We start from the raw sequence: 25,513 nt of genomic DNA, 5'->3' as shown, positions 1-25,513 counted from the left end.
TTTTATGATTTATCATATTCTAATTGGTGCTCCCTCTTTACTTAACTGTAAGATAAGTACAGTACATTATTATCATTAAGAAGAATGACATTATAATTTATCACTTGTCAGTCTCTACAATATACTTCCAATAACTTCGAGGCAGAAAATACCTTACTCTTCTTTGCTTACCTAGAGGCTTGCATATGATTTGGTACTCAGTTAATGTAGGAACTGAACCACAAGCGGAATCAAGAAGCGGGTTGTCGTTCCTGCCCTCCTCTGAAGTGAATTACGTTAGTGGCACTGTTCATTGCAGTCATGAACTTGCACTCATTCTCGGACAAGGTGGCATAACTTTGGCTTTTTTGAGCATTATATTACTGATTCTGATTCTGTCCTTTTCTACTCATCCCCAAATAAATGGTGTCTAGCAGAAGAAAAAGAGATAATACTCTACACACACACACACACACACACACACACACACACACACGAAGAACGAGAGGGTCATGGGTATCATCAATGCACCAGGGACACATTTCAAGGGACAGGCTGCAGAGAAGGCAAACCCGACCAGAGAGAAGGTGGTCGGTGCATTGCAGGGACCTTTCCTACATCTTCAGCTCTAAGAGTCTCCAGTTCTGGGTACGGCAGTATCCCCGAGAAAACAGAGATAAACACAGGTGCTTGCACAAGCCTGCGAGACAACTGGAGGATCCGACTAGAGTTGAAAGGGAGGCTTTCGGCAATCTGCGCGTTTTGCTGTGTTCAGGGCGCAAGTCTTGCAGGGACACATTTCCTTCCACGCTCCAGGGAACCTCCCCGGCCACCACCCCTCCTGCTGGACAGCTTCCCATTTGCCGGAATTTTATGGGCGCCGCCTCTTTAAGCGCCGCGCGGCGCGCATGCGCCCTGGCTGTGGGCCTGGCGAACCCGGCTTCTGCACGCAGAGCGGCTTGGTTTGGGTGGGGCGTTCCCGGAGCCGGCGCGTCCTCCGCCTTTACGCGGAGTCCAGCGACCCCGAGCGAGGACAGCGCCTCCGGAGCTGCGAGGCAGGACCCTGCGTCTCCTCTTCCTCCTGCTCGGGCCGAGGCTGAGTCGCGGTTGGCCGGGCCCCAGGACGCCCCCCATGGCGGGCCCGCGGGTCGAGGTGGACGGCAGCATCATGGAAGGGGTGAGTACCGAGCCCGAGGCTTGGCGGGTTGCGGCTGCCGTCCGGGCTGCGGCACAGAGCTTGTCCAGCTGATGTTCTCTCTCTTCTCTCCGCACCAGGGCGGGCAGATCTTGAGGGTGTCTACGGCTCTGAGCTGTCTCCTGGGCCTCCCCTTGCGGGTGCAGAAGATCCGAGCAGGCCGCAGCACGCCGGGCCTTAGGTAAGTCGGGGAGCCAGGCGGCGGGACTGGAGGTTGGAGAGCGGGCTGGGGGCTCGGGGCGGGGGACAGGCCATTGGGGGATGGGGGGCGGGTCTTGGGGCTGGGAATCTGGAGCCCGGCGGTGATGCTGGGAAGATGCGCCGGCCCCAGGGTTGAGGACTCTGCAGCCGGGCCGCAGGGGCGGCGGGACGGTGTTCCGGGCTGGGCGGTTAGGCGTAGCCGGGCTTGTGCGCCCTTGAAAGTTTCAAGGGGCAAGTTCAGAAAATAGGCCCATGTTTTCTCTATTTGGCTAGAGTTGTCTCGTTTCCTAATGAGTTATCTTTTAAACGGTTTCCCCGCCTCATCGGGCATTCCAAGTACCCGGAGAGCTCGTAGCAGCGGGCAAGGTAGATCAGGGCAGAACAGCCTCTAGGGCCGGAGGAAACCCCACTTTTTAACCAGTGCATTTTCTGCTGCCGCACGTTTTATAGTCTCATAAGGACCCTGAGATGTGTCATTCCAGCTTTCATTCAGACCTTTAGAAAGCTGTGGATACGACCAGGATTATCAGTTGTAGGAGAGGGGAAAATGTTGACAGTTGACTTTGTTTCTTCTGTCTGGGAAGCTAGGCATGCCACTATTTTTTAAGTGTCAGGTATATGCACCTGTTAGAAGAGGACCCAGGGGGAAGACAGACTGATTCCTTGTACTTTTTATATATTTCATTATAATGGATCACCTATCTCTTAGTCTTTTATCCACACTCCATGTTGAAATTATTAAAAGGCAATTACTGATATGTGTGAATAGTAATTCTCTGTCACAGCAGTAGTTTGCAGTAACCCATTTCACCAATAGGGAAATTAATTCATTAAGGCTGTGTGAGGTATTTTATTAGTTTGCTAGGGCTGCCATAACAAAATACCACAGACTAGGTGGCCTAAACAACAGAAATTTATTTTTGCACAATTCTAGAGGCTGGAAGTCCAAGATCAAGGTGCTGGTAGGGTTGGTTTCCTCTGAGGGCCATAAGGGAAGATTCTGTTTCAGGCCTCTCTCCTTGGCTTGGAGGTGACCACCCTCTTGCCCCCTCTTCCCATGCTCATCCCTCTGTGCATGCGCACCCCTGGTATGTCCTAATCTTCTCTTTTTGTAAGGACACCAGTGAGAGTGGGTTACAGCTCACTCCTGACTGCCTTTTTTAATTTAATCATCTCTTCAGAGGCCTTATTTCTAAATACAGTCACATTGTGAGGTACTTCAACATATGAATTTTAGAGGAACACAGTTCAGCCCATGCAGGTATCATAGATTATTCAGTGAAATGCAAGTGAGACTGGTGGCACTTAGATAGTTTTATTAGTTTTCCTCTTTTGCATACTTACAATTTGCAACAATATTATCAGCATATATGTTTATAGTTAAAATAACTGGTCTGGAAGGAACCCCTAAAATAATGCCTACCAGCAGGTAGTCTACGTGCATAAAAAGCCAAAAGGAAGCTCTGGCACTTACTATGGTTAGAGCTTGCTGTTTTCTCGCCATTGAAGTTTTGTAAATGTGTCATAAAAAGTGGGGATATAGGCAGTCTGAATGCACACGTTTTGATGCAGTATTATGACCTGAAGGCCTCAGCATTTATCTGGACTGGAAATGATTCGAGATTTCTGTGATGGGCAACTGGAGGGGGCAGAAATCGGCTCAACAGAAATAATGTTTACGCCAGAGAAGATCAAAGGTGGAGTCCACACAGCAGATACCAAGACAGCAGGGTATGTGTCACTTACGTTCCATTTGAGTATGGGTTTTGGAATTAGACCTGGATGCACACGCAGGTACTACCACTTACTGGACAAGTTGCTTAACCTCTTTGAAGCTTTAGTTTCCTCACTTTTAAAATGGAGATAAAACACTTACCTTTTAGGGTTAGAGACTGTGTAAAGTCTCAGATACCTAATTGCTTCCTAATTGTAGCTGTTGCTATACCTATCTAGAATTTTCTCACATATTTAGTATAGCGTATTTGTTTCTTTAGTTTTATTACTTAGAAAATGAATATCTGAAGACAACTGTAGTTTCATGCTCTATAGTGCTAGTAGTCTTTGCGGTGTAGCATATTTAGTTCTTGGCTTACAGCAAATTATGAGCCATCTTCTACTTTTAGTCTAGGTATTTTTGTTATCTTTTAATAGATACTTATACAGCCCTATTTAGAAATTTTTATATATGATCTTGGCTTTTTCTCCCCATTGAAAACTGGATATTTAACAATTAAATTGAGCCTTTATCCCTTTCCAAGAACCCCTCCTTTTATTGATAAAACATGGAGAGCAGTTTTTGTGTTTTCTGTGTTATTGACTGATGGTTATTGTAAGCAGCATCCTGTATCAACATCCTACCCATTTACTAGGAAATCTGGTAAAGTAAGAAATAGTACTGTAAACCCAATGCCAGTTTGTTTCAGAAATGACTGTTTCAAAAAGTTATGATTTTTTTTTTTTTTTTTTTTTTTTTTGGCGGCACGCGGGCCTCTCACTGTCGTGGCCTCTCCCGTTGCGGAGCACAGGCTCCGGATGCGCAGGCTCAGCGGCCATGGCTCACGGGCCCAGCCGCTCCGCTGCATGTGGGATCTTCCCGCACCGGGGCACGAACCCATATCCCCTGCATCGGCAGGCGGACTCTCAACCACTGCGCCACCAGGGAAGCCCATGATTTTTTTTTAGCTTAAAATGTTTAGTGATGATTGAGATTTGAATTATGATGTGAATAGACTTCTGCTAAAAGGGGCTTGCTGCTAGGCCTAAAGTGAAGTTTGCCAAATGAGAACTTTCTTAAGGGGATTAAAGCATTTTGAGATATCTTTATAGTCAGCTTATTATTTTGGGCATTCTCTGGTACAAAAGGGGGGAAAGAGTTATAGTTAATCAGCTATCTAAAAATTAACACAGAATCATAGAATTTTGAAGCTACAGGAGAGAAGATAGAAACCATGTGTTCCAACCCTTCCTCCACTTTGTGAATGAGAGAGTGAAGACCCTCTGGTGTTAAGTGATAAACCAGAGGTCATAGAGTAAGGGTCAGAGCTAGAATTAGAATCTATGCCTTCTGGCTTCTAATCCACTAGAACGTATGGGCAGTGAGTTGAAGGTTGATATTCCAGCTCCATTCAGTAGACTCAAGCAAGCTTGTTCCTAGTCAGAAAACACATCTTATTTATTTGAATTCTAACATTTTCATCCCTAACTGTGATTAGTGTTTGTGATATGTGTTTTCTCATGTCTACCTTTGTCTTTGCAATTCCTTACTCTTCTAATATTAAGGTTTTCTTTAGTCTTCTTAGAATCTGATTTTATTGAATGGAAGAGAGACACTTTAGCTGTGTTGGGTTTCTCAGGGAATAAACAGAAGTTCAGTAGTTGTAAACCTATGGTTTATAGTAAACTGAACATTTCCACGTTTTTTTCACTTGCTCCTAGGCTCAATTCCTGAGAACAGGGATTATATTGCATGCATTTTCTCTTATAATGCCTAACACATTATACAGTCAATAAATATTTACTGAATTAATGAAATGCATTATCAGTGATAGAGACTGTCTAAGTACACCTGCATCATTGCTATGAGAAAGTTAAGTAAAGGCTATCTTTTGGTATGTAGAGGCTATGTTGCGCTCCTTTTCAAGCTACAGTCTATGTATTAATATGATTGTTTTCCCTTGACTTTGGAGAAGGGCGATAACAGCTCATTTAGAAAATCTGACCGTTTCATTTTATAAAATGCTACATATTCTATAATTATTTCTTGTGATTTCTCACATTATTTGACTATAAAGACCAAACAGAGGTGAGTTATGGTAAGGATTATCTCCTTAACAGTTTTTTCCATGTAAAATATTTGGCTATCAGTCTTTGTAAAACATTACTCTATCATACCACAGATGCCAACATGGTAGGAACTGTATCTTTTTTTTTTTTTTTTTTTTGCGGTACGCGGGCCTCTCACTGTTGTGGTCTCTTCCATTGCGGAGCACAGGCTCCGGAAGCGCAGGCTCAGCGGCCATGGCTCACGGGCCCAGCCGCTCCGCGGCATGTGGGATCTTCCCAGACCGGGGCACGAACCCGTGTCCCCTGCATCAGCAGGCGGACTCTCAACCACTGTGCCACCAGGGAAGCCCTTTTTTTTTTTTTTTAAACATCTTTATTGGGGTATAATTGCTTTACAATGGTGTGTTAGTTTGTGCTTTGTAACAAAGAGGAACTGTATCTTAATATCTGGAACGATGCCTTGTGCATGGTGGAGACTCAGATACAATCATTAGAATATTTCTAGACCTTGATGGTTTTGAATGCATTTTCATAAACTGTTACTTTTAAGATTCCTTTTGTAAAAACGTTGTAAAGATGCTTTAATTAATTTTTTTTTTTTTTACTTCTTTGTAAGATAAAGAAAAGTGTTAGTACTTAACCTAAGATCACACAGCTAATGTATTTAGTATTGGATTCAAACCCAGATTTGCTTATCATTTAAGGCCAGTTCCTTCTACTGCGAAATACTAATCGGATGTTATCATTCAGTCACTGGAGTGTTTTTTAACTTTAAACTTGAGGGCGTATACCTGCCTTCTCAGTTGTCTGTGCTTCAGCTAATGGTGATATGTAGTTATGTCTCTCTCTTGAGACTGTAAAAAGAAAATGCAGCTAAGCCTGTTCTGCCTTCTCCTTAGGAGTGTATGCCTCTTGATGCAGGTCTCAATGCCCTGTGCTCTCTTTGCTGCTTGTCCATCAGAACTTCATTTGAAAGGTGGAACTAATGCTGAAATGGCACCACAGATTGATTACACAGCCATGGTAAGGGCTTTTGTTGCTACTGATAAACTAAGATGATCTCACATAGTCTTCTGAATCTCCATTCTCTATTTAAATATATCCTGAGTGTTTTTGTGTACATAGCTGTTTAATTTCTTAATGGTGTCTCGTTCTGTTGTGGGAGAGGATAATTATTTTAGATTGCGTGTTGTATCTTAGAACTGTGCTCATAGTGAATTCTTTAAAAAGCCTCAGTTATTGTATACATTATATTACTTGTATGTGTATTATATTACTTATATAAGTCTGTTAGTTTCTGAATACAGGGATTATGATTTGGAAGAAAAACTCAAAGTAAGAATTAAATACTATGTTTGACAGGATTGGCGAGGATGTGGAGAAATTGGAACGCTTGCACACTGTTGATGGGAATGCAAAACGGTGCAACAACTATGGAAAACAGTATGGAGGTTCCTCAAAAACATTAAAAATACAACTACGATATAAGCCAGCAATCCCACTTCTCGGTATTATCCTAAAGAGTTGAAATCAGAATCTCCAAGAGAAATTAGCATTCCCATGTTCATTGCAACACTATTCATAATAGCCAACATGTGGAAACAACCTAAATGTCCATTGATGGATGAAAGGATAAAGAAAATGTGGTATATACATACAGTGGATTACTATTTAGCCTTAAAAAAAATAAAAGAAATTCTAGAATGTGTGACAACACAGTTGAACTTTGAGGATATTGTGCTAAGTGAAATGAGCCAGTCACATAAAGACAGTACTGGCATGATTCCACTTATATAAGATATCTAAAGTAGTCAAATTCATGGAATCAAAGAATGGAATGCTAGTTAGGGGAAGGGGGAAATTGGGGAGTTCATATTCATCGGACATAACTTTTCAGTACAGTAAGATAAACGAGCTCTAGAGATCTGTTGTACACATTGTAACTATAGTCAACAACATTGTGTTGTACTCTTAAAATAAATCTCATGTTAAATATTCTTACCACAATAAAATAAAATTTTAAAAAATAATTAAATACCATGATTTGACTATAAATTTTTAGAATGATAAAATTCAGTATTGGCATGCTTATACAACTAGTGGGAGAGAAAAGTGGTATCATCTTTTTTTCTCCAGGTTTATTGAGGTGTGGTTATTTATACTAAAATTCACCCTTTGTAGCATACAGTTCTGTGATTTCTGATGTATGATTGTGAACCAGCCACCACAATCAAGATAGAGAATTACTGTAGAAAATTCCGTTATCCCTCTTTGTAGTCAATCCCACCCCTCCACCCCTGGCAATCAGTGATCTGTTTTCTCTAATAGTTCTGCCTTTTTTTCAGAATGTCATATAAAAGAATAATACTGTATATAGCCTGTTGAGTCTTGTTTTTTTCCCTTAAAATACATCTGATTAGGGGGAGTAGGATGGGGGAGGGATGGATTGGTAGTTTGGAATTAGCAGATGCAAACTATTATATAATAGAATGAATAAACAACAAGGTCCTACTGTGATAGACCATAATGGAAAAGAATATGAAAAAGAATTCCTATATATGTATAACTGAATCATTTTTTTAAATAAATAAATTTATTTATTTATTTTATTCTTGCCTCCTTGGGTCTTTGTTGCTACACGCAGGCTTTCTCTAGTTGTGGTGAGCAGGGGCTACTTTTTGTTGTGGTGTGCAGGCTTCTCATTACGGTGGCTTCTCTCGTAGCGGAGCACAGGCTCTAGGCCTGCAGGCTTCAGTAGTTATGGCATGTGGGCTCAGTAGTTGTGGCTTGCGGGCTCTAGAGCACAGGCGCAGTAGTTGTGGTGCATGGGCTTTGTTGCTCTGCGGCATGTGGAATCTTCCCGGACCACCACGCCACCAGGGAAGTCCCATAACTGCATCATTTTGCTGTATACTAGAAATTAACACAACATTGTAAATCAACTATACTGTAATAAAATAAATTTAAAAAAATACATCTGAGGGTTTCCCTGGTGGCGCAGTGGTTGAGAATCTGCCTGTCAATGCAGGGGACACGGGTTCGAGCCCTGGTCTGGGAAGATCCCACATGCCACGGAGCAACTAGGCCCGTGAGCCACAACTACTGAGCCTGCGCGTCTGGGGCCTGTGCTCTGCAACAAGAGAAGCCGTGACAGTGAGAGGCCCATGCACCGCGATGAAGAGTGGCCCCCGCTTGCCGCAACTAGAGAAGGCTGTTGCACAGAAACGAAGACCCAACACAGCCAAAAAATAAATAAATTAAAAAAAAATACATCTGAGAGTCATCCATGTTGCTTGTATCAGCAATAAAAGCTAAGTAGTGTTCTATTATATGGATGTTTGTTTATCAGTACCAGTTTATCCATTCATCAGTTGAAGGACATTTGGACTGTTTCCAGTTTTTGGCAAGTATGAGTAAAGCCACTATAAACACATACAGGTTTTTCTGTCTGAACATAAGTTTTTATTTGTCTTGGGTAAATACCTACAGAGGGGTTGCTCAGTGGTAATCGTAAGTTTATGTCTAACTTTCTTGAGAAACTACCAAATTGTTTTGGCATACAACGTGGCTGCATTGTTTCGCATTTTCACCAGCGCTGTAGGAGAGTTTCAGCTCTTCTTCATCCTCCCCAGCGCTTGATAGTCTCAGGTTTCAGTTTAAAATTTTTTTGCCATTTTAATAGGTGGTACAGTCTTTTAAAATTCAGTTTGATAGGATGTATAGTGAAAGTTAAAGTTAATCTCTCTTCACCTAGTAATACCACTTCAAGGAAATGACCCTAATTAAATATTGCGAAATGCAAAAAAAGATAATGTTAAAGGTATTGGAGCACAGCATTATATACTATAATTATTGTTATATAATATACATAATTATGTAATAATGAAAACTTGGACAATGGTTAGGTAAATTATACTAGAATGCCATGAAGTCGTTCAAATATTTTGTAGGAGGAATTTTATGATGTTGGGAAAATGCTTTTGTTTATAATGTTAAATGGGGAAAAATGTATAAAACGTTGTGTATGCGGTGAGATTTCAACTATATAAAAAACAACTGAGAACGCAGAATGGAATGCTATTCAACACCCCCTAATTTCTTACGGTACACTATATTGAGAAGGTTAGGAAATACTGGCCTCTAGAGTTAAAAACTGCTAGGATCAAGTTTCCTGAGTTCTGATTTTTTTTTTCATTAGATAGACTTGCACAGCTCTGATTAATTAAATGTTAAACTTTTGATTTTAGCTACGTCAGTTATTTTATTTGAAAATTAGAACTAGCCTACACATTTTTATATCACTGTTTATCCATGGTACTTCTTTACTACTTCAGTGCAGAGCACTTTTGTTTACTAAATATACTTGCTGACAATGAATATTGGTGATTAAAGTAACAGTAAACTGATTTTTTCAGGTTTTCAAGCCAATTGTTGAAAAATTTGGTTTCACATTTAATTGTGACATTAAAATGAGGTAAGTCACTTATTTCTTAACCCTTTGACCCACTACTTGTGCTAAAAATAGTGGAAAAGTTAGATCTTGGAGAACTGTCATTCCGTAACCCACTTAATACGTATCTTATAGGAAATAATAGTACTTCGTGGCTTAAAAACAGTAAGCAGCAGAGGCATGGGGACTTGAAAGGGAATTGCTACACTGAGGCACCTTCATATCTGGAATTATCCATGCTCACCACAGACAGAATGCTCACTGTGTGCAGACAACTGGAATGGGCACTGCAGGGTCATAAAAGGGATTCTCTTCCATAGAGCAACCAGAATTATTTTTCTAAGAGACATGTTGGGCATTCAGGTTATTTCTCTGTAAGGCTTCCCTTCCCTCTGTAAGGCCACATAGTAAAAAGGCCATATTTCTTGTTGTAGCATTTAAGTGATTTGCAATCTTATTCCAATTTACTTTTCTAGCTTTATCCTCCCTCCCCTCCATATATTCTAACTACATGATTGCTGCCATTCCCTAAACATACTTTGTGCCTTCAGACTTCCATATCTTTGTTCATGTTTTTCTTCCCCTGCTCTCCTAAAAATTGGAAATCCTACATTTTCTGAAAGTGAAACTTGTAATTTCTTATGTGAATTGCCAGTGACTGTGCCTCAGTTGGAGTTCCTATTTACATCTCTCTTGTAGTCCTCCTTACAGCCTGGCTTGTATCCTAGTAGATTGTATGTGGAGCCCCATCTTACCAGATGGGGAGTTCTTTGTGGATAAGAGCACTGTCATTCTCATCTGTGTGTTCTCAGCATCTCTTATAGAATAAGTGACACTAAATATTTGAGTTGAAATTTTATTAGTGGTTCAGCTACTAAGTATTCATCATATATTTATTGAGCACCTACTATGTGCCAGACATTGTTTTAGGCACTGGAATATAGCAGGAACAAAATAGACCAAGCTCCTACCATTAAGTAGCTTAAGTCTAAAACAGCACTGTTGAATAGAACTTTCTGTACTGAGGGAAATGTTCCTTATCTGTCCAGGATGGTAGTCACTTGATACATATGACTATTGAGCACTTGAAATGTGGCTAGTAGGATTGGGGGTTAAGTTTTAAATTTTATTAAATTTAAATTTAAATAGAGAATTCCCAGGTGGTCCAGTGGTTAGGACTCTGCACTTTCACTGCTGAGGGTGTGGGTTCAATCCCTGGTTGGGGAACTAAGATCCTGCAAGCTGTGTGTCCTAAATAAATAAATAAATAGATTAATTAATTAATTAATATTCATTTATTCACATGTAGCTTGAGTCTACCATATTGGACAACACAGATCTAAAACATTATTTGGAAGTTTCAAACATGAATTATATAGTTGGATATCACTCACATGTTATTTTATTGTAAATATTGAGCTTTATTTTTGTCGTGCAATCAGTTTATGTAAGTATTCATGATACTTTTCATAGGGGCTACTACCCGAAAGGAGGTGGTGAAGTGATTATCCGAATGTCGCCAGTTAAACAGTTGAACCCAATAAATTTAACTGACCGTGGCTCTGTGACTAAGATATATGGAAGAGCTTTTGTTGCTGGTGTTTTGCCATTTAAAGTAAGCTATCTAATTCACTTTACTGTATTCCTGAAACTAACACAACATTGTAAATCAACTATACTCCAATAAAAATTTTTAAAAAATAAAGTAATAAAAAATAAAGTTGTCTAGATGATCTTAGAAGTGTATGTATGTCTTGATAAGTATTATATCATCTAAATTTTGGAATTATTGAAAGAACTTAATTTTTAAATCTTTTCATTAAAAATTTTTCTTAAAATTCTGTGTTCTCTACTGTTGAAAATTGTGTTTTTATAAGATGCATGTAAAAGTTATTAATTATATGTCTTTGAAGGCTTGAAAGCAATTGTCAAAATAATCATTAATTTATTTTATTCTATTTTTTTGTCTTGCCAAAATAGGTAGCAAAAGATATGGCAGCGGCAGCCGTAAGATGCATCAGAAAGGAGATTAGGGATCTGTATGTTAACATCCAGCCTGTTCAGGAAACTAAAGACCAAGCTTTTGGCAATGGAAATGGAATAATGTGAGACAATATACTTTTTCCTAGATGTTGGTTGAGAGAGCCCTGAAATAATTATTCTATTTTAATTAAAGATTTGTCATTTTTTTTTTGTTTGTTTAAATTTGTAGTTTTAAGAAGATATATTTTTAAGGGCATTCCTACCTAAAACAACAGTATGATGAATTATGATGATTATTTTATTCTGAATTTCTTTTCTGAGGATGGTTTACCTTTTATTACATTATAAGAGCCTTTTTGTTTATATAGTGAACTTAAATGTTTAAGCTAATCAGAAGTTAGCCTTTGGGCTTCCCTGGTGGCGCAGTGGTTGAGAGTCCACCTGCCGATGCAGGGGACACGGGTTCGTGCCCCGGTCCGGGAAGATCCCACATGCCGCGGAGCGGCTGGGCCCGTAAGCCGTGGCCGCTGAGCCTGCGTGTCCGGAGCCTGTGCTCAGCAAACGGGAGAGGTCACAACAGTGAGAGGCCCGCGTACCGCAAAAAAAAAAAAAAAAAAAAAAAAAGTTAGCCTTTGAAGATGATCCTAAGAGAAATATTTCCAGTTGCTTTTCTATATCTCAAATGTGAAATCAGTTTACAAGTAAATATTAGATACGGCAAAGATCTATTTAAAAAAGAAATGTAGTATATTAATCCATTTAGTAGTTATTGATTTATGTGTTATAAAAATGCTTTAATTAATATTTTTGAAGAATAAAAGTATCTTTTGTGGATATTTAAATTTAAGCTTTCTTTTTCAGATTTTCTATTAAATGGTTTAAAGTAAATGCATTTTCTTTGTATGATACTACTATCTAAAAACTATAAAACAAAACCAAACATCTCTGTAGAAAGACCTTTTCATTTAAGATAATGAGTGCAGTATGCCTTTGAAATGGTACCCCTTAGTGCTGATGACAAGACTTCTGGGAGGGCCATTCCTTACCTATGAGTGGATTAGAATCTAGTGTGACCTCTTGTCCAAAGTGCTGAAAGATACTCATACCCTGATGAAGATGGAGAATGCTAATCATGCTGCTCTCTATATGAAGACTTTCACTTTTGTAATATACTAGCCAGATCTAATTCTGCTTATTTAATAGTCACTATTCTCCTGTGTTGTATTTGCATGTAATTTTGGAATATTTATAGCATAGATAGTAATACTTTTTTTTCCCTATATAGCATTATTGCTGAGACATCCACTGGCTGTTTGTTCGCTGGATCATCGCTTGGTAAACGAGGTATAGCTAAATGAAGGGGGTCCACTGTTCTCAGTGCTACTGTACAATTCTTTAATTATCTGTCAGGATTAGGATGTTGTAGAATGATGGATAACAAGTTTGAAAGGATATGGTTAACTGATTCTATTTTAGAGTCAATTAAATTTTCAGTCTTTCCCCCAACTTTATGCTTTTAAAATTTTCAAACTTATAGAGAAGGTGAATGATCAGTGAATATCCATACACTAGATTCACTGGTTATGAACGCTTAGCTACGTGTTGTGTGTGTTTCTGAACCATCTCTATGCAAGTTGCAGGTACCAAGTCTCACCCCTGAATACTGCAGCATGTCCATCCAAAGAATAGTATCTGCATAATCACATTACCATTTTTATACCCAAAGAATCTATTATATATGTATTTTTTTTAAGATTTTTTTTTTGATGTGGACCATTTTTAAAGTCTCTATTGAATTTGTTACAATATTGCTTCTGTTTTTATTTTTTGGCTTTTTGGCAGTGAGGCATGTGGGATCTTAGCTCCCTGACCAGGGATTGATCCCGCACCCCCTGCATCGGAAGGTGAAGTCTTAACCACTGGACTGCCAGGGAAGTTCCCTGTTATATTCAGACATAACCAGATACCTCCAAAATATTCTTTAGAGCAGTATGGGGTTTTTTGTTTGCTTGTTTGTTTGTTTTTGAGCACACACAGCATTTGTTTGTCATGTCTGTTTAGTTTTTGTTTTTTAAACCACAGAATAGTCTCTTCACCTTTTTTTCCTTTCATGATATTTACATTTTGAAAAGTCCAGGCCATTTTCTCATAGGATTTTCCATAATTTGAGTTTGTCTGATTATCTCATGATTAGATTTATTCAGGTTAAACATTTTTAGTGAGAATATTGCACAGGTGACTTTGTGTACATTCTATTGTGTCACATCAGGGTGCATGTAATGTCAGTATGCCCTTTATCAGTACAGCTCACTGATCACTTGGTTAAGGTGGTGTTCTCCAGATATGTCTGCTATAAAGGTTCCTTATTTATTTATTTATCTACCTACCTATCTGTCTGCCTGCCTGTCTCTACCATGCTTTGCAGCATGTGGGATCTTAGTTCCTCGACCAGGGATTGAACCCGTGCCCCTTGCAGTAGAAGCATGGAGCCCTAACCACTGGACCACCAGGGAATTCCCCCTTTTCCCATTATAATTAACAAATACTCTGGGATAATACTTTGACACCATCTGATCATCCTGTCTCAATACAACTTTCATCCAGTGGTTTTAGTATCTGTTGATGGTTCTTCCCTGCATCAGTTATTACAGTGTTGATTTCAAACTACTGAATGTTTTTGTGAAAGGGAAATTTCTGTAGTATTTGGTATATTTGGGAGAGTAGATACATGTATGCATCTGTTGGTTAGTATTTAAAGTTACTTTTGCCATTGAGGCAACTTCTAATTGAACTTTTCACTGTGTGGCAGTTGATTGCTTTATTCCTACTTTGTAGCATCTTTAAAAGATGCTTACCCTCGCTACGCCATTTAACCACATTATTACTGCTGAATACAAAACTTCAGGTAATTTTAGTCTGCTCAGTTGGTTGATCTAGATACAGTTGGGTGTCAGATCTAACCAGTGTAATAGAATAGGTAAAATCAACACCTTTGGTTGACTGGACATAAATGAATTCTGTTTAAAACCGTGCTGTTCAATGTGTGGTTGGCGGACAGGTAGCATATGGGTATCATCTGAGAGTTTGCTGGAAATACCAATTTTGGGGCCCACCTCATGTATCAGATCAGAATCTTTGAGAGTGGGGTCCAGGAATCTGTTTGAACAAGCTCTCTAAGGTATTATAAAATTTGAGAAATAGTGATCAAAAACATATATTTAGTGTATACTCATTACTTATTAGGTGCAGTGAGGAATCAGCATGGATCAGTGAGCCGCTACATGCAATGTCTTTAAGCCTTGAGAGGGCAAAGATAACGCAAAATATAAAGCAGAGACTAGGACCCTATGTTACAAGTAGTAAGTGCTTGGCAGGCATTGGGTGGAATGTGAGTTTAGTTTGTCTGTATTATCGTTGGGTACCAAGATGTGCCAGGTACTATGTATGAAGGATTCAGAAGTAAGAGTCACCATTTCTGCCTCCTGACTTAGTCTGGCAGAGGAGACAGACCAGTGCTGTGATTGTTCTATCCCCAGGGCACCATAGGAACACAGGAGAAGAACAGCTTATTCTTTGGGGGCTGATTGACCCCAAATCTGTCTTGTGCCATTCAGTGATCCTCCAGTGGGTTCTGTAGATAAGTAGAAGTTAGCCAGATAGAAAGGTGAGAGCTAAGGCAGAAGGACAAAGGAAAGTGCTGACATAAAAGTGTAGTTCTGTGTTTGGGCAACTAGAACCATATGTGATGAGTACAGGATCTGGGTCAATGCAGAGAATGAGGTTAGAGAGGTCAACAGATATTTGAAGGGCTTTATAGGCCTTATAAAGGAGTTTGGATTTCATCCTGAAAACATAAAGATTTTAAGGAGGGATGTAATTCCAGGTCTTTGGAAGTTAGTCTGATAGCTGTGTAGAGGATTAGAGGAAAACCATAGTGGAGGCAGGAAGACAAGAGTCTGTTAACAGCAATTCAGATCAAAAATGGTGAGGACCTACACCAAGGAAATGCAGGGACTGAGCCTAGAGAGATGAGTACTGATATAAGGGTATTTAGGAGGGTGAATAGACAATTTGGTGATTAGCTGGAAATGGGGGGTGAGGGATGCAGTGTAATGACCTTCTAGATTTCTAACTTGGGTAACTGGAAATACTTAAAACTTGTGAATATGGGAGGTAGAGTTAGTTTGCCAGGGTAGAAGATAGTTTTGGATATGTTGTATTGACATCATAAAGGGACCGTTACTCTGTTATGAGCAGTACTTGGAATTAACTTTACTGCCAGCCCTGAAAACGTTTCTTTCCTAATATTCCATAAACATTTTTTTTCACTTTGTCATATGAGAGTTTTTACTTTGAAGTTGTCTTTGGACAACACTCATGTAGAATGCACAGTACTTATTTTTAGACTTATAGTGGTAGGAGGGAATAGAGGATAGAGCAGCAACACTTACTGAGGTTGCCTGACTCCTTCTGGTGCCTGCCCTTGTTTCCTGTCAGGCACTTAAGTCAAAGGAGATGTCATTAGCAATTGCAAAGACCTTGGAGTCTTCTCTCTTAGTCTAGGTAGTCTATATATTAAGCATCTCAGAGAATGTCATGGATCCCAACATCCAGGTCCCCTTTTTATTTATGATTTAAATTAACTAGAAAATTACTAGACTCTGAATCCTAATGTTTAAGCGTTATTATCAGAAGCAACAGTGGCTGGTTGTGCACACCACCATATGTATTAGAAGCAGTAGGTTGTAACTAGTCATGTTTTTGTCATTGTCTCAGTTACTAAAACTATTTTGACCTTAGTTTCCTTATCTATTGAGTGAGAGAGTTAGCCTGAAGAATCTCTGAAATCCTTCCACCAGTTATAACATTCTTTAATCCTGTTGCAAAGGTGAGGTTTGTTTGTGGTTTTTGTTTTTTTTTTTTTTTTTTGAGGGAATCTTGCAGTTTTAGATGGAGGCAGTGTATTATAACAGAGAGCACTAAACTGAGAGCAAGAAGACCTAAGTTTTGGTCCTATGTCTGTCATTATCTTACATGGTGACTGGGCTTTCCTTATCTGAAAAATGAGATTGGACCATTATCTATGTATAAGAATCCCTTCCAACTTTATATGATTGCTGTATGTACAGAATGTATTTGTCTTTACATAGTTGAATATCTGTGTATTCGTTGATGTCTCATCTTTCAGTTAGTGTTCTTTACTATGGGACAAATCAATTTGCTAAGATGAATTATGACTCTGGTTTATCAATCCTATTTCTTATGTATGGAAACTGCCTAGCTTGTAGTAAGCACTTTTTTTCCTCCTTCAGTATATGTGGTAATTCATGGCATCTCTCTGATGCTATAATCAGTCCTTTAGCTTTCTCTGTTCAGCCTGATAACTATTTTATAGTTTTGCCCTTTTAATAAGCTAGAAGAAACCCCAAATCATTGAATATTCATTTTAATTTGTTATAAACCATCAAAATTGAGACCATTTTAAGAAACCTCTAGAATATCAGAAGAGTCTTTGTCAGAAAAGCCTTAAGTTTTCAGAAGAAACTAGGATTTTGCTCTTTTGTTTAGAACATAATACTAATAAGAAAAATTCTCATAATTACTTCATTTTGTTCAGTTGCCACAGACCGCTAGTAATAGGTGGTAATTATGTTAGATCCATTCATACCATTATTCGCTCTCAAGGCGGCTGGGTAGGAAAGAATGTGAATGGCTCTGAGAAATACTTTGCCCCTACACAGAGAAACCTTGAGAAACCTTAGTGTGTCTACTGCTCTCTGATACTATTGATACAAAGCCAGGAATTCCTTCCTTCTCCTTCACATCCTCCATGCAAATTTTAGCCATTCTTCAAGGTCTCACCTAAGTCCTTCATGTTCCATGAAACCTTCTCAAGTTATTCTAGAACCTATAATTTCCTTTTCTGAAATCTCATTGGATACATAGTTTATACCATAGAGCTTAGCACTTATCCTCAAATACTCTTATATATGAGTATTTTCTGATGTCTCCTTAGCAAAGGAACCAATTTCTATCACTTAGTATGGTACACACATAGTAGGTACTCAATATTAACTATTTTTATTAATAGCTTATTATAAACCAGTCTTGGTAATAGAAGCTTTATAAATATTATCTCTAATTTTAGCAAGTTTGCAACTTAGGAATTATCATCTCCATCTCCATCTGGAAGAAGAAATGGAAAAGGCAAAGTGGTTTACCCAAGAAGTCAAGATTCATACATATTCCAAACCACTTCATTCAGTCATGTAAATACTTGCCTGATTGATGTTGTGAAGATAGTTTAATTTGTTATATTATTATAATAATTGCTGTAAGGGAAAAAATGGTTAAAATTTGATTTCCCCTATTCTGGTAAATTTTATCAAGACATACATATAGTCAAATGAATTTCCAAATATAAAATAAAAAATAACTACATTCTCATTTTTCAAAGGACATTTTCATTTGTAGCCAAGGTTTCATTTAGTTTAAAGTAAATAAAAAGAATCATTTGACATTCCACTACTTCTGATGGACTTATTTTGTATTCAGCATTGTACCAAATACTTGTGGTATGTGTAGAGAAGTAGGAAGTAGAACATGGGAATAAATTTTCTGACTTACTTTCAAAGTTAGGTGATACCGGCAAATTCCCTGGTGGTCCAGTGGTTAGGACTCCGTGCTCTCACTGCCAGAGGACAGGTTTAATCCCTGGTCGGGGAACTAAGTTGCTGTAAGCTGCGTGGCACAGTAAATAAATAAATAAATAGTTCAAATCTTAAAGGAATAAAATTTTATGATATTTGATCTGAGAATTTTTATCTGTTCTTCCTTAGATGAAAATTATCTGACTTTAAAAAAAAATCCTTTAATTCTAATGGAATCGGCTGCCGACTAATTGTAGCATATATGAATTGCAAATTTAAAATTTTGAAATCAAGGTGTAGTGTTATAGGGTCATAACTTAGTTGTAAATTGGTTTTATAATTAGTACTTCTTTTTTTTTTCTTTGGCCACGCCATGTGGCATTCGGGATCTTACTTCTCTGACCAGGGATAAAACCCGTGCCCCCCGCAGTGGAAGCACAGAGTCTTAACCACTGGACCTCCAGGGAAGTCCCCCTATAATTAGTACTTCTTTTTTTTTTTTTTTTTTTTTTTTTTTAATCTATTTACATTTAAATTAGTACTTCTTAAACAGGGCCAAAGCAGCCTGTTTTTTCTTCCACTTGTGCATTTAATAAAATATTTGCATATGCTAAGCTCTCAGAAGATTAAATATACATGAAGATCTTATCCTAAAGGTTGCATTGGGTGAGTTCAGAGGCCTAAAAGATATTACACCAGTGCTAACTGGGATATATTAAACTTTTTGCCTCTTAGTAATTAATTTAGTTTTTTTTACATTGTGCCTGTTGTAGGTGTTAATGCAGACAAGGTTGGAATTGAAGCTGCTGAAATGCTGTTAGCAAATCTTAGACATGGCGGTGCTGTGGATGAGTATCTGCAAGACCAGGTAATGACACTTTTAGGATAAAAACCATCAAGCCTATTAGATTCAAATATTGGGCAATTAGATTGAATATAAATTTTAGTCATTGACTTTCAGACACTGATTGGTATGTCCTAGTTCAATCCATTTTTTAGGTATTTTTCTGGAATTTATATACCATAAATTTCAGCTCTCATCTTACTTGACCTGGCTACGGCATTTGGCACAATCGAGCACTCCTTCCTTCTTGAAATACTTTCTTCGCTTGCTTTCTGAAATACCGTTATTATCTTTGTCTCTCGCCAACCTTACATTCTAGTCTCTTTGCAGGTTTGTTATTGTTGTTTGCCTCTTCTCAGCTTGTAAATGTTGGAGAGCCCTTGGCTTAGGCTCTTTTGTTGATCTGTATTCAGTCCCTCAGTTATTTTGTACAGTCTCATGGCTTTAGTACCATCTGTATGCTGACAGCTCCTAAATTTATATCACTAGCCCAGACCTTTCTCCTTAACTGCATGCTCATAATATTTCTTATGCCTGTCAACATCTCTGCTTGGATGTGTCATACACCTCTCAAACTTAATATATCTACTCACATTGAGAAGGGCTAGTGAATATTTCCAAATACAGTCTTTTTATGGTGCGCTGTCTTGATAGATTTTCCTTTCTACCATAGCTTTTTCTCCTTAGTAGCAAATCAGATGTCTGTGTTCAGAAATGTATTACTCAAGATTTCTTGACCAGTTTCTTAAGACAGTTTTCCTTATTTCTAGTCTCTTCCTTCTTACTAGTCTACACTCCAGTAATTCTGTATTAGTGTATTTATTTATGTGTTAAAATGTTGTAATTCTAGAGTATGGAAGAAACTTTCATATTATATATAATAGCTTGCAAAGATAGTTGGTCTGATTAAATTTATTAACTTTCAACTCTTTATTCTTAAACATTAATTTTTAAAATCTATATTGAGGTCTGCTACTAAGCATTTCTGTGCTACACCACAGACTTTTGGTAACACAGGTTTTGTATCATCTTAAGACTTTTGGAAACCTAAAGAAATAGAAATTCTTTTTTAGCTGTGTTGATTTCTAGTATCAATAGTATTTTCATATGGAAAGCAGTAGAATTTTAACCCCAAATATTAGTAAATGTGTGAGAGTTTTCTTCTTGTTCTTTTTTTGACAGCTGATCATTTTCATGGCATTAGCCAGTGGAATTTCCAGAATAAAAACAGGACCAGTTACACTCCATACCCAAACGGCTATACATTTTGCTGAACAACTAGCAAAGGTGAGTATTCTATCAGAAAGAGTAATTGATTTTCATTTTGGCCAATTTGGAGTCACATTTTAATCAACAGAAAACTTAATAGTAATTGTAATTGCTGTCATTCGGTGAACACTTCCTATGTGGCAGACACTGAGCTCACTCAGCAGTGAAGCTGAGTTGTCTCACTCTGCATGACCATTTTAGGTGGCTTTTTATTATTAATCCCATTTTACTTATGAGTCTAGTGAGGCAGAGGAATTAATTGCTCAAGATAGTTTCTTAGTGGCAGGACTGAGCTTTGAGCAAACTGGGAGAGCATACATCTAAACTCATGTGTGGTAGGTACTGCCTTCCAGTAAGTGAAGATGTTTTAATGGGAACTATAAAATCAAATCACAAGGGGTTTGCAGTGGGCTATAAACTTAAATTATTTATATAAAAATTTTAAATGTTTTATTTTATTTTCTTGTGATTTTATTGGGGTAGACTAGAGTATTTGCTGGACTTCTAACACTTACCAGTCCTTTCAGCTTCAGAAAAGTAGATTTATAATTTTTTTTTTTTTTTAATTTGGCTGCACTGCATGGCTTGTGGGATCTTAGTTCCCCGACTAGGGATCGAACCGGGGCCCTCGCAGTGAAAGCACTGAGTCTTAACCACTGGACCACCAGGGAATTCCCTAGATTTATAATTTAGAAAATAGAGGAAAAAAGCTGTCCCTAACTCCCCCTTGCCAGTAAAACCACTCTTGACGTTTAGGTATTCTCCTCCTCTCTTAAAATTGTTTCTCTTTGCATTTTTTTGCAGTTAATGCATACAGTTTCATTTCTTGCTTTTTTCAGTAATGTGTGGCATATTTCCATTTTGCCATAGTCTTTATAATGTAATTTTATAAAATACTATGAAATTTATAACTCAGAATTTTATGAAGGAAGGTGCTGACCTTAAGCATTTTAAAAAGTTATAAAAATAATGTATAGTAGTATTAAGAAATTAAGCATTACAGAGGTGTACCAAGCTCAAAGCCACGGTTGCCCTACTCCTAACATGTTATTTGTATGATTCTTAATAATATGTACTTTTTTTGTTGTTATTAGAAAGGATAGGTAGATTTTGGTTAAATTGTGGGAAAAGGCTTGATAGGAGGCAAAGGCGAATTATATTTGATGTCAAAAGATAGTTAATTGTATTTTTTATTATTCTACTTATGCTGTATTTTGTAACTACTATTTGTCTCCCCACGTAGACTGTGATCTTCTTGATAGCAGAGACAAGGCTGTATTCATTCTTTTCTCTTTTTTTTAATAAATTTATTTATTTAATTTATTTTTTGCTGCATTGGGTCTTCGTTGCTGCACATGGGCTTTTTCTAGTTGGGGCGAGCGGGGCTACTCTTCATTGCGGTACACGGGCTTCTCATTGCGGTGGCTTCTCTTGTTGAGGAGCATGAGCTCTAGGCGTGTGGGCTTCGGTAGTTGTAGCATGCAGGCTCAGTAGTTGTGGCTCGTGAGCTCTAGAGCACAGGCTCAGTAGTTGTGGCGCATGGGCTTAGTTGCTCCACGTCATGTGGGATCTTCCCGGACCAGGGATCAAACCTGTGTCCCCTACATTGGCAGGCAGATTCTTAACCACTGTGCCACCATGGAAGCCCTGTATTCATTCTTTCTACAGTACTTTGCACATAGTAGACACTCACATGTTATTTGAAGTGAATACACAGTGGAAAGGGCCGTGAACTGGAATTTTTAGCTCTGGTTTCTTGTTCAGCTTTGTTGTGTTTTAACTCAGTGATTTGGGGCAAAGGTGCTTCATCATTCTGTGTCTCAGTGCAGATAATTCATCAGTAAGGTCAGAGAGTGTGCTGTAGTCCCTATGGCTCCTTCCAACTCTAAATTTTTGTAGTTTTCAGTAGGTTTATATATAGGCTAAAAATGATTTCCATAATTGTTACCTGTGTTTCATATTTATATAGTGCTTATAATTTGAGAAAAATATATATACTATATAAATTGTTTGTCTGGCTCAGAATTCAGATTCAGTGTTTATTCATTCAACAGTAATTTTCAGTGTCCAGTGTGTCAGCGCACTGCCACATAATACTGAAACTGGAATAATTTGTAAATATTACAGTTCAACAGGGCTTCAGAGTAGTGGTTTTCAAATTGTATTTCGGAGAATCAAAAGGTTTTAGGCATACTTGAAATCCCTTTGTCACAAATTCAGTCAGCCTACTTAGTTGTTTTGATTTTAATTCAGTTTTCTTAGAATGAATACATTTGCTTTTTAAAAAATCATGTTTCCACAAATAATGATAGAGGTCAAATGTTTCAAAGCCAAACTTGAATTAGTTAAGTGAAAAATACGTTAAGCCCAATAAAGATGAATGAAGATGTTAATTGTTACCTCCCTCTACCTTTCTGCTCTGAACTAGGTATTTTAAATAGTATATTTAGGGAATTAAATTAGCAAGAAAATTTGAGGGAATTAAAGGGTATTTTTATACTTGACAAGATAAAAGAAGTATAAATGCTTCAGTGCCATGTTTTAGAAAAATTTTAGGAAGTAGGTAGTAGAGATGCATTATTATTAACAGTTGAGATTTAAAAATTTATATTTGCTTAAGCTGTACTCCTGGGGGGTTCTCATTCAGCGGGTATGGAGTAGGGCCCAGGCTGTATATTCTGACAGAACTCCACAGGTATGTATACCTCTGAACAAGGACCATCCTTCTGGAACAGAATATTTTATATATAGGCCATTGAATTTCTCATGAGTCATTTGATCTTTGTATCTCTAGCTTCAATAAAATGAGTTTGGTATTAACTACTGCCTATTTAAGCTGGAGTTGTGGGCTCGTCCCTCTATCGCTTTTCATATTATTTATATACTAAATGCTCTTCTGGTTTCAGGCTAAATTTACTGTGAAGAAATCAGAAGATGAAGAAGATGCTTCTAAAGATACTTACATTATTGAGTGCCAAGGAATCGGGATGACAAATCCAAATCTATAGGGTATTTGCCTCTTAAATGATACCTCAATGATGTATTGCACTAATCATTTCATAAATATTATATAGAACAATGAATAAGCAGTAACTTATTAAAGGACCTGACTTAAATTTAGAGATGAAATACAGAAAGTTCTAGATTTGCTGAGACTGCTTCGTCCTATTAATCTCACTTTGACTGTCTTCTGAGATAGATAGGGACAGCGAAGTTTAAGAGTTGGTGAATATGTATGATAGCTGATTTCAGTATTAAAGTATTGAAATAAAATATTCTTTTCACCTGAAGTGTGTTTTTATTTTTGATATAGTATATTAAGTTATGGATGTAGATTTGATCTGTAATTTGTGTATGATTCTAATCACTACTAGAATCTCATGTAAAATTTAATGAGACAACTTTGTACACATGTACTTGCTGTGTCAACAATAACATTTAATAAGCATTGTCTCATTATATGTATCTTCTTTCTAGTGGGAATTTGGTAGATACTGATTTTGAATCTGTTGAATATGTTGTGAAAGCTAAACAATGAGAATTGCAAATTTTCAACCCTAGTAAATTTGGCCAAATCAGCCCCAGGTATGTTTTTGTTTAGCTTATAGTATTAAAAAAAATAATTGCCTTTAGAACAGAATTCTTTTCATTACTCTCTATTGTCTTACACCCAGCCTGTTCCACATTTAGATTACTTCCTGGTCCCTGTAGGCAGTTGAGGTTGTGACTCAAATGAAACTAGTTTTATGTAACAGCTAAATATGCCATATTGTAGTATAGTGAGGAATTCATTCAGACTTAGTTCTGTCTTGGACTTAATCTGGTCATGATTAAAACGTAGTACAAGATTGGGATTGACATATATACACTAATATGTATAAAATCGTTAACTAATAAGAACCTGATATATAAAAAAATAAAATAAAATTAAAAAAAACCCAAACAAAAAAAACATCGTACAAGATACAGATCCAGAAGATGATATTATAAAACATTCAGAAAGTGCAGAATTAGTCTGTATAAAAAGGTGTAATGAAAATAACTACTCCACGTACATAATCGTAATTCTTGTCAGTGATTCCTGTGGCCTTGGACAGTTGAGTTCAGTTTGTTTTAAATATGATGATGATAGTATTGCTTGCTATTTGTATTTTCAGGGAGTAAATTTTATAAGTTAATTTCTATAACACATAAGGCATGAAATGTCTTTCTGTTTTAGAGTCAAACTACACTTTTAGTATAGCTGTTGGAGGGGCTATGATAAGTTTGGGGGTTTTAAGACTAGTGATGATATCTGCTGCTTCTGATGAGGTGTGTGGCAGTGTTAACGAGGTAGGTTGGAATGCAGAGATTGGGAATTTTGGAGCAAGAGATTTAAGGTCAACAGTGTACATGATGGGTTTATGATTAATCTTGGCTTGGGTGTGTCACTACTGTTAGTCTCAGCTTGGGTAAAATAAAGGTGGGACTACTGCAAAGAAATTTTTGTGAAGTTCTTGAAGAAGATGTTTATTTTCCTCAAACAAAATTGTACTTCTGTTCCTACTTCTATATCTGAAATTGTATTGATATTTCAGTATGCGTCTTCATTTTTTAATAACGACCTAATCCAAGTAATTCTGTTGATTGGACCCTATGTGCACAATGGGTACATTTAATATTTTGATATTCTTTAAAAATATTCTTTAGTGACTTTCAAGCAAGGGTATTCATACCACTTGAGTTTCACAGAGCCTTCCCATGAACTTCAAGTTTTCAGATGTCAGTAGTTTTTAGAGAATATATTTCCAAATTTCTGTACTTAAATATGTACTTCTTTCTAAAATAGAGTTTCTGGCAGTCAAAGTAGGACTTTGCAGTTTCTCCTTTTTAGCTTCTCTTTCACAATCTCCATTTTTCCTCTCTACAAAAGGAAAGTTTATTTTTTACCCAGCCTAATTTTCCTATGGTGTATTCCCCTGGAATATAAGAAAATCTCAAAGGCACCAAATAAAGGGACAATCTGAAATATTAGTCTCTGAAAAGTCTTCTCAAACTAAGAGATAAACCTGTACCTTATTGTATATATTTGCATGATTTTAAGTAAGGAGATGAAAGCTCCAATGTTTACTTTCCACAGATCAACATGACGCCTTTAAATAAAGCTTATTTTTCTGATT

General features: G+C 37.6%; 1 protein-coding gene across 2 annotated transcripts; it reads left to right on the top strand.

The window, feature by feature from the left end:
* Positions 1 to 964: 964 nt before the first annotated feature.
* RTCA (RNA 3'-terminal phosphate cyclase) lies at positions 965 to 23,590 on the top strand. 2 transcript variants are annotated; one of them, XM_082834783.1, is made up of 11 exons: positions 965 to 1,156; positions 1,255 to 1,355; positions 2,963 to 3,106; positions 6,058 to 6,181; positions 9,574 to 9,632; positions 11,082 to 11,223; positions 11,589 to 11,713; positions 12,877 to 12,935; positions 19,015 to 19,109; positions 20,268 to 20,372; positions 23,261 to 23,590. In XM_082834783.1, the coding sequence occupies exons 1-11, from the start codon at positions 1,112 to 1,114 to the stop codon at positions 23,360 to 23,362; spliced, it is 1,101 nt and encodes a 366-aa protein (XP_082690909.1). In that variant the 5' UTR covers positions 965 to 1,111; the 3' UTR covers positions 23,363 to 23,590. The 2 variants fall into 2 exon arrangements, with proteins under 2 accessions (XP_082690909.1, XP_082690910.1); XM_082834784.1 differs by lacking the exon at positions 965 to 1,156 and having other exon boundaries at positions 1,257 to 1,355; positions 2,948 to 3,106.
* Positions 23,591 to 25,513: the final 1,923 nt, after the last annotated feature.

The sequence above is a fragment of the Leucopleurus acutus genome (assembly GCF_964270905.1).
Source record: "Leucopleurus acutus genome assembly, chromosome: 2".
NCBI classification, from domain to species: domain Eukaryota; kingdom Metazoa; phylum Chordata; class Mammalia; order Artiodactyla; family Delphinidae; genus Leucopleurus; species Leucopleurus acutus.
Note: the sequence above shows the minus strand (reverse complement) of the source record. Positions and strands in the feature narration are given on the sequence as shown.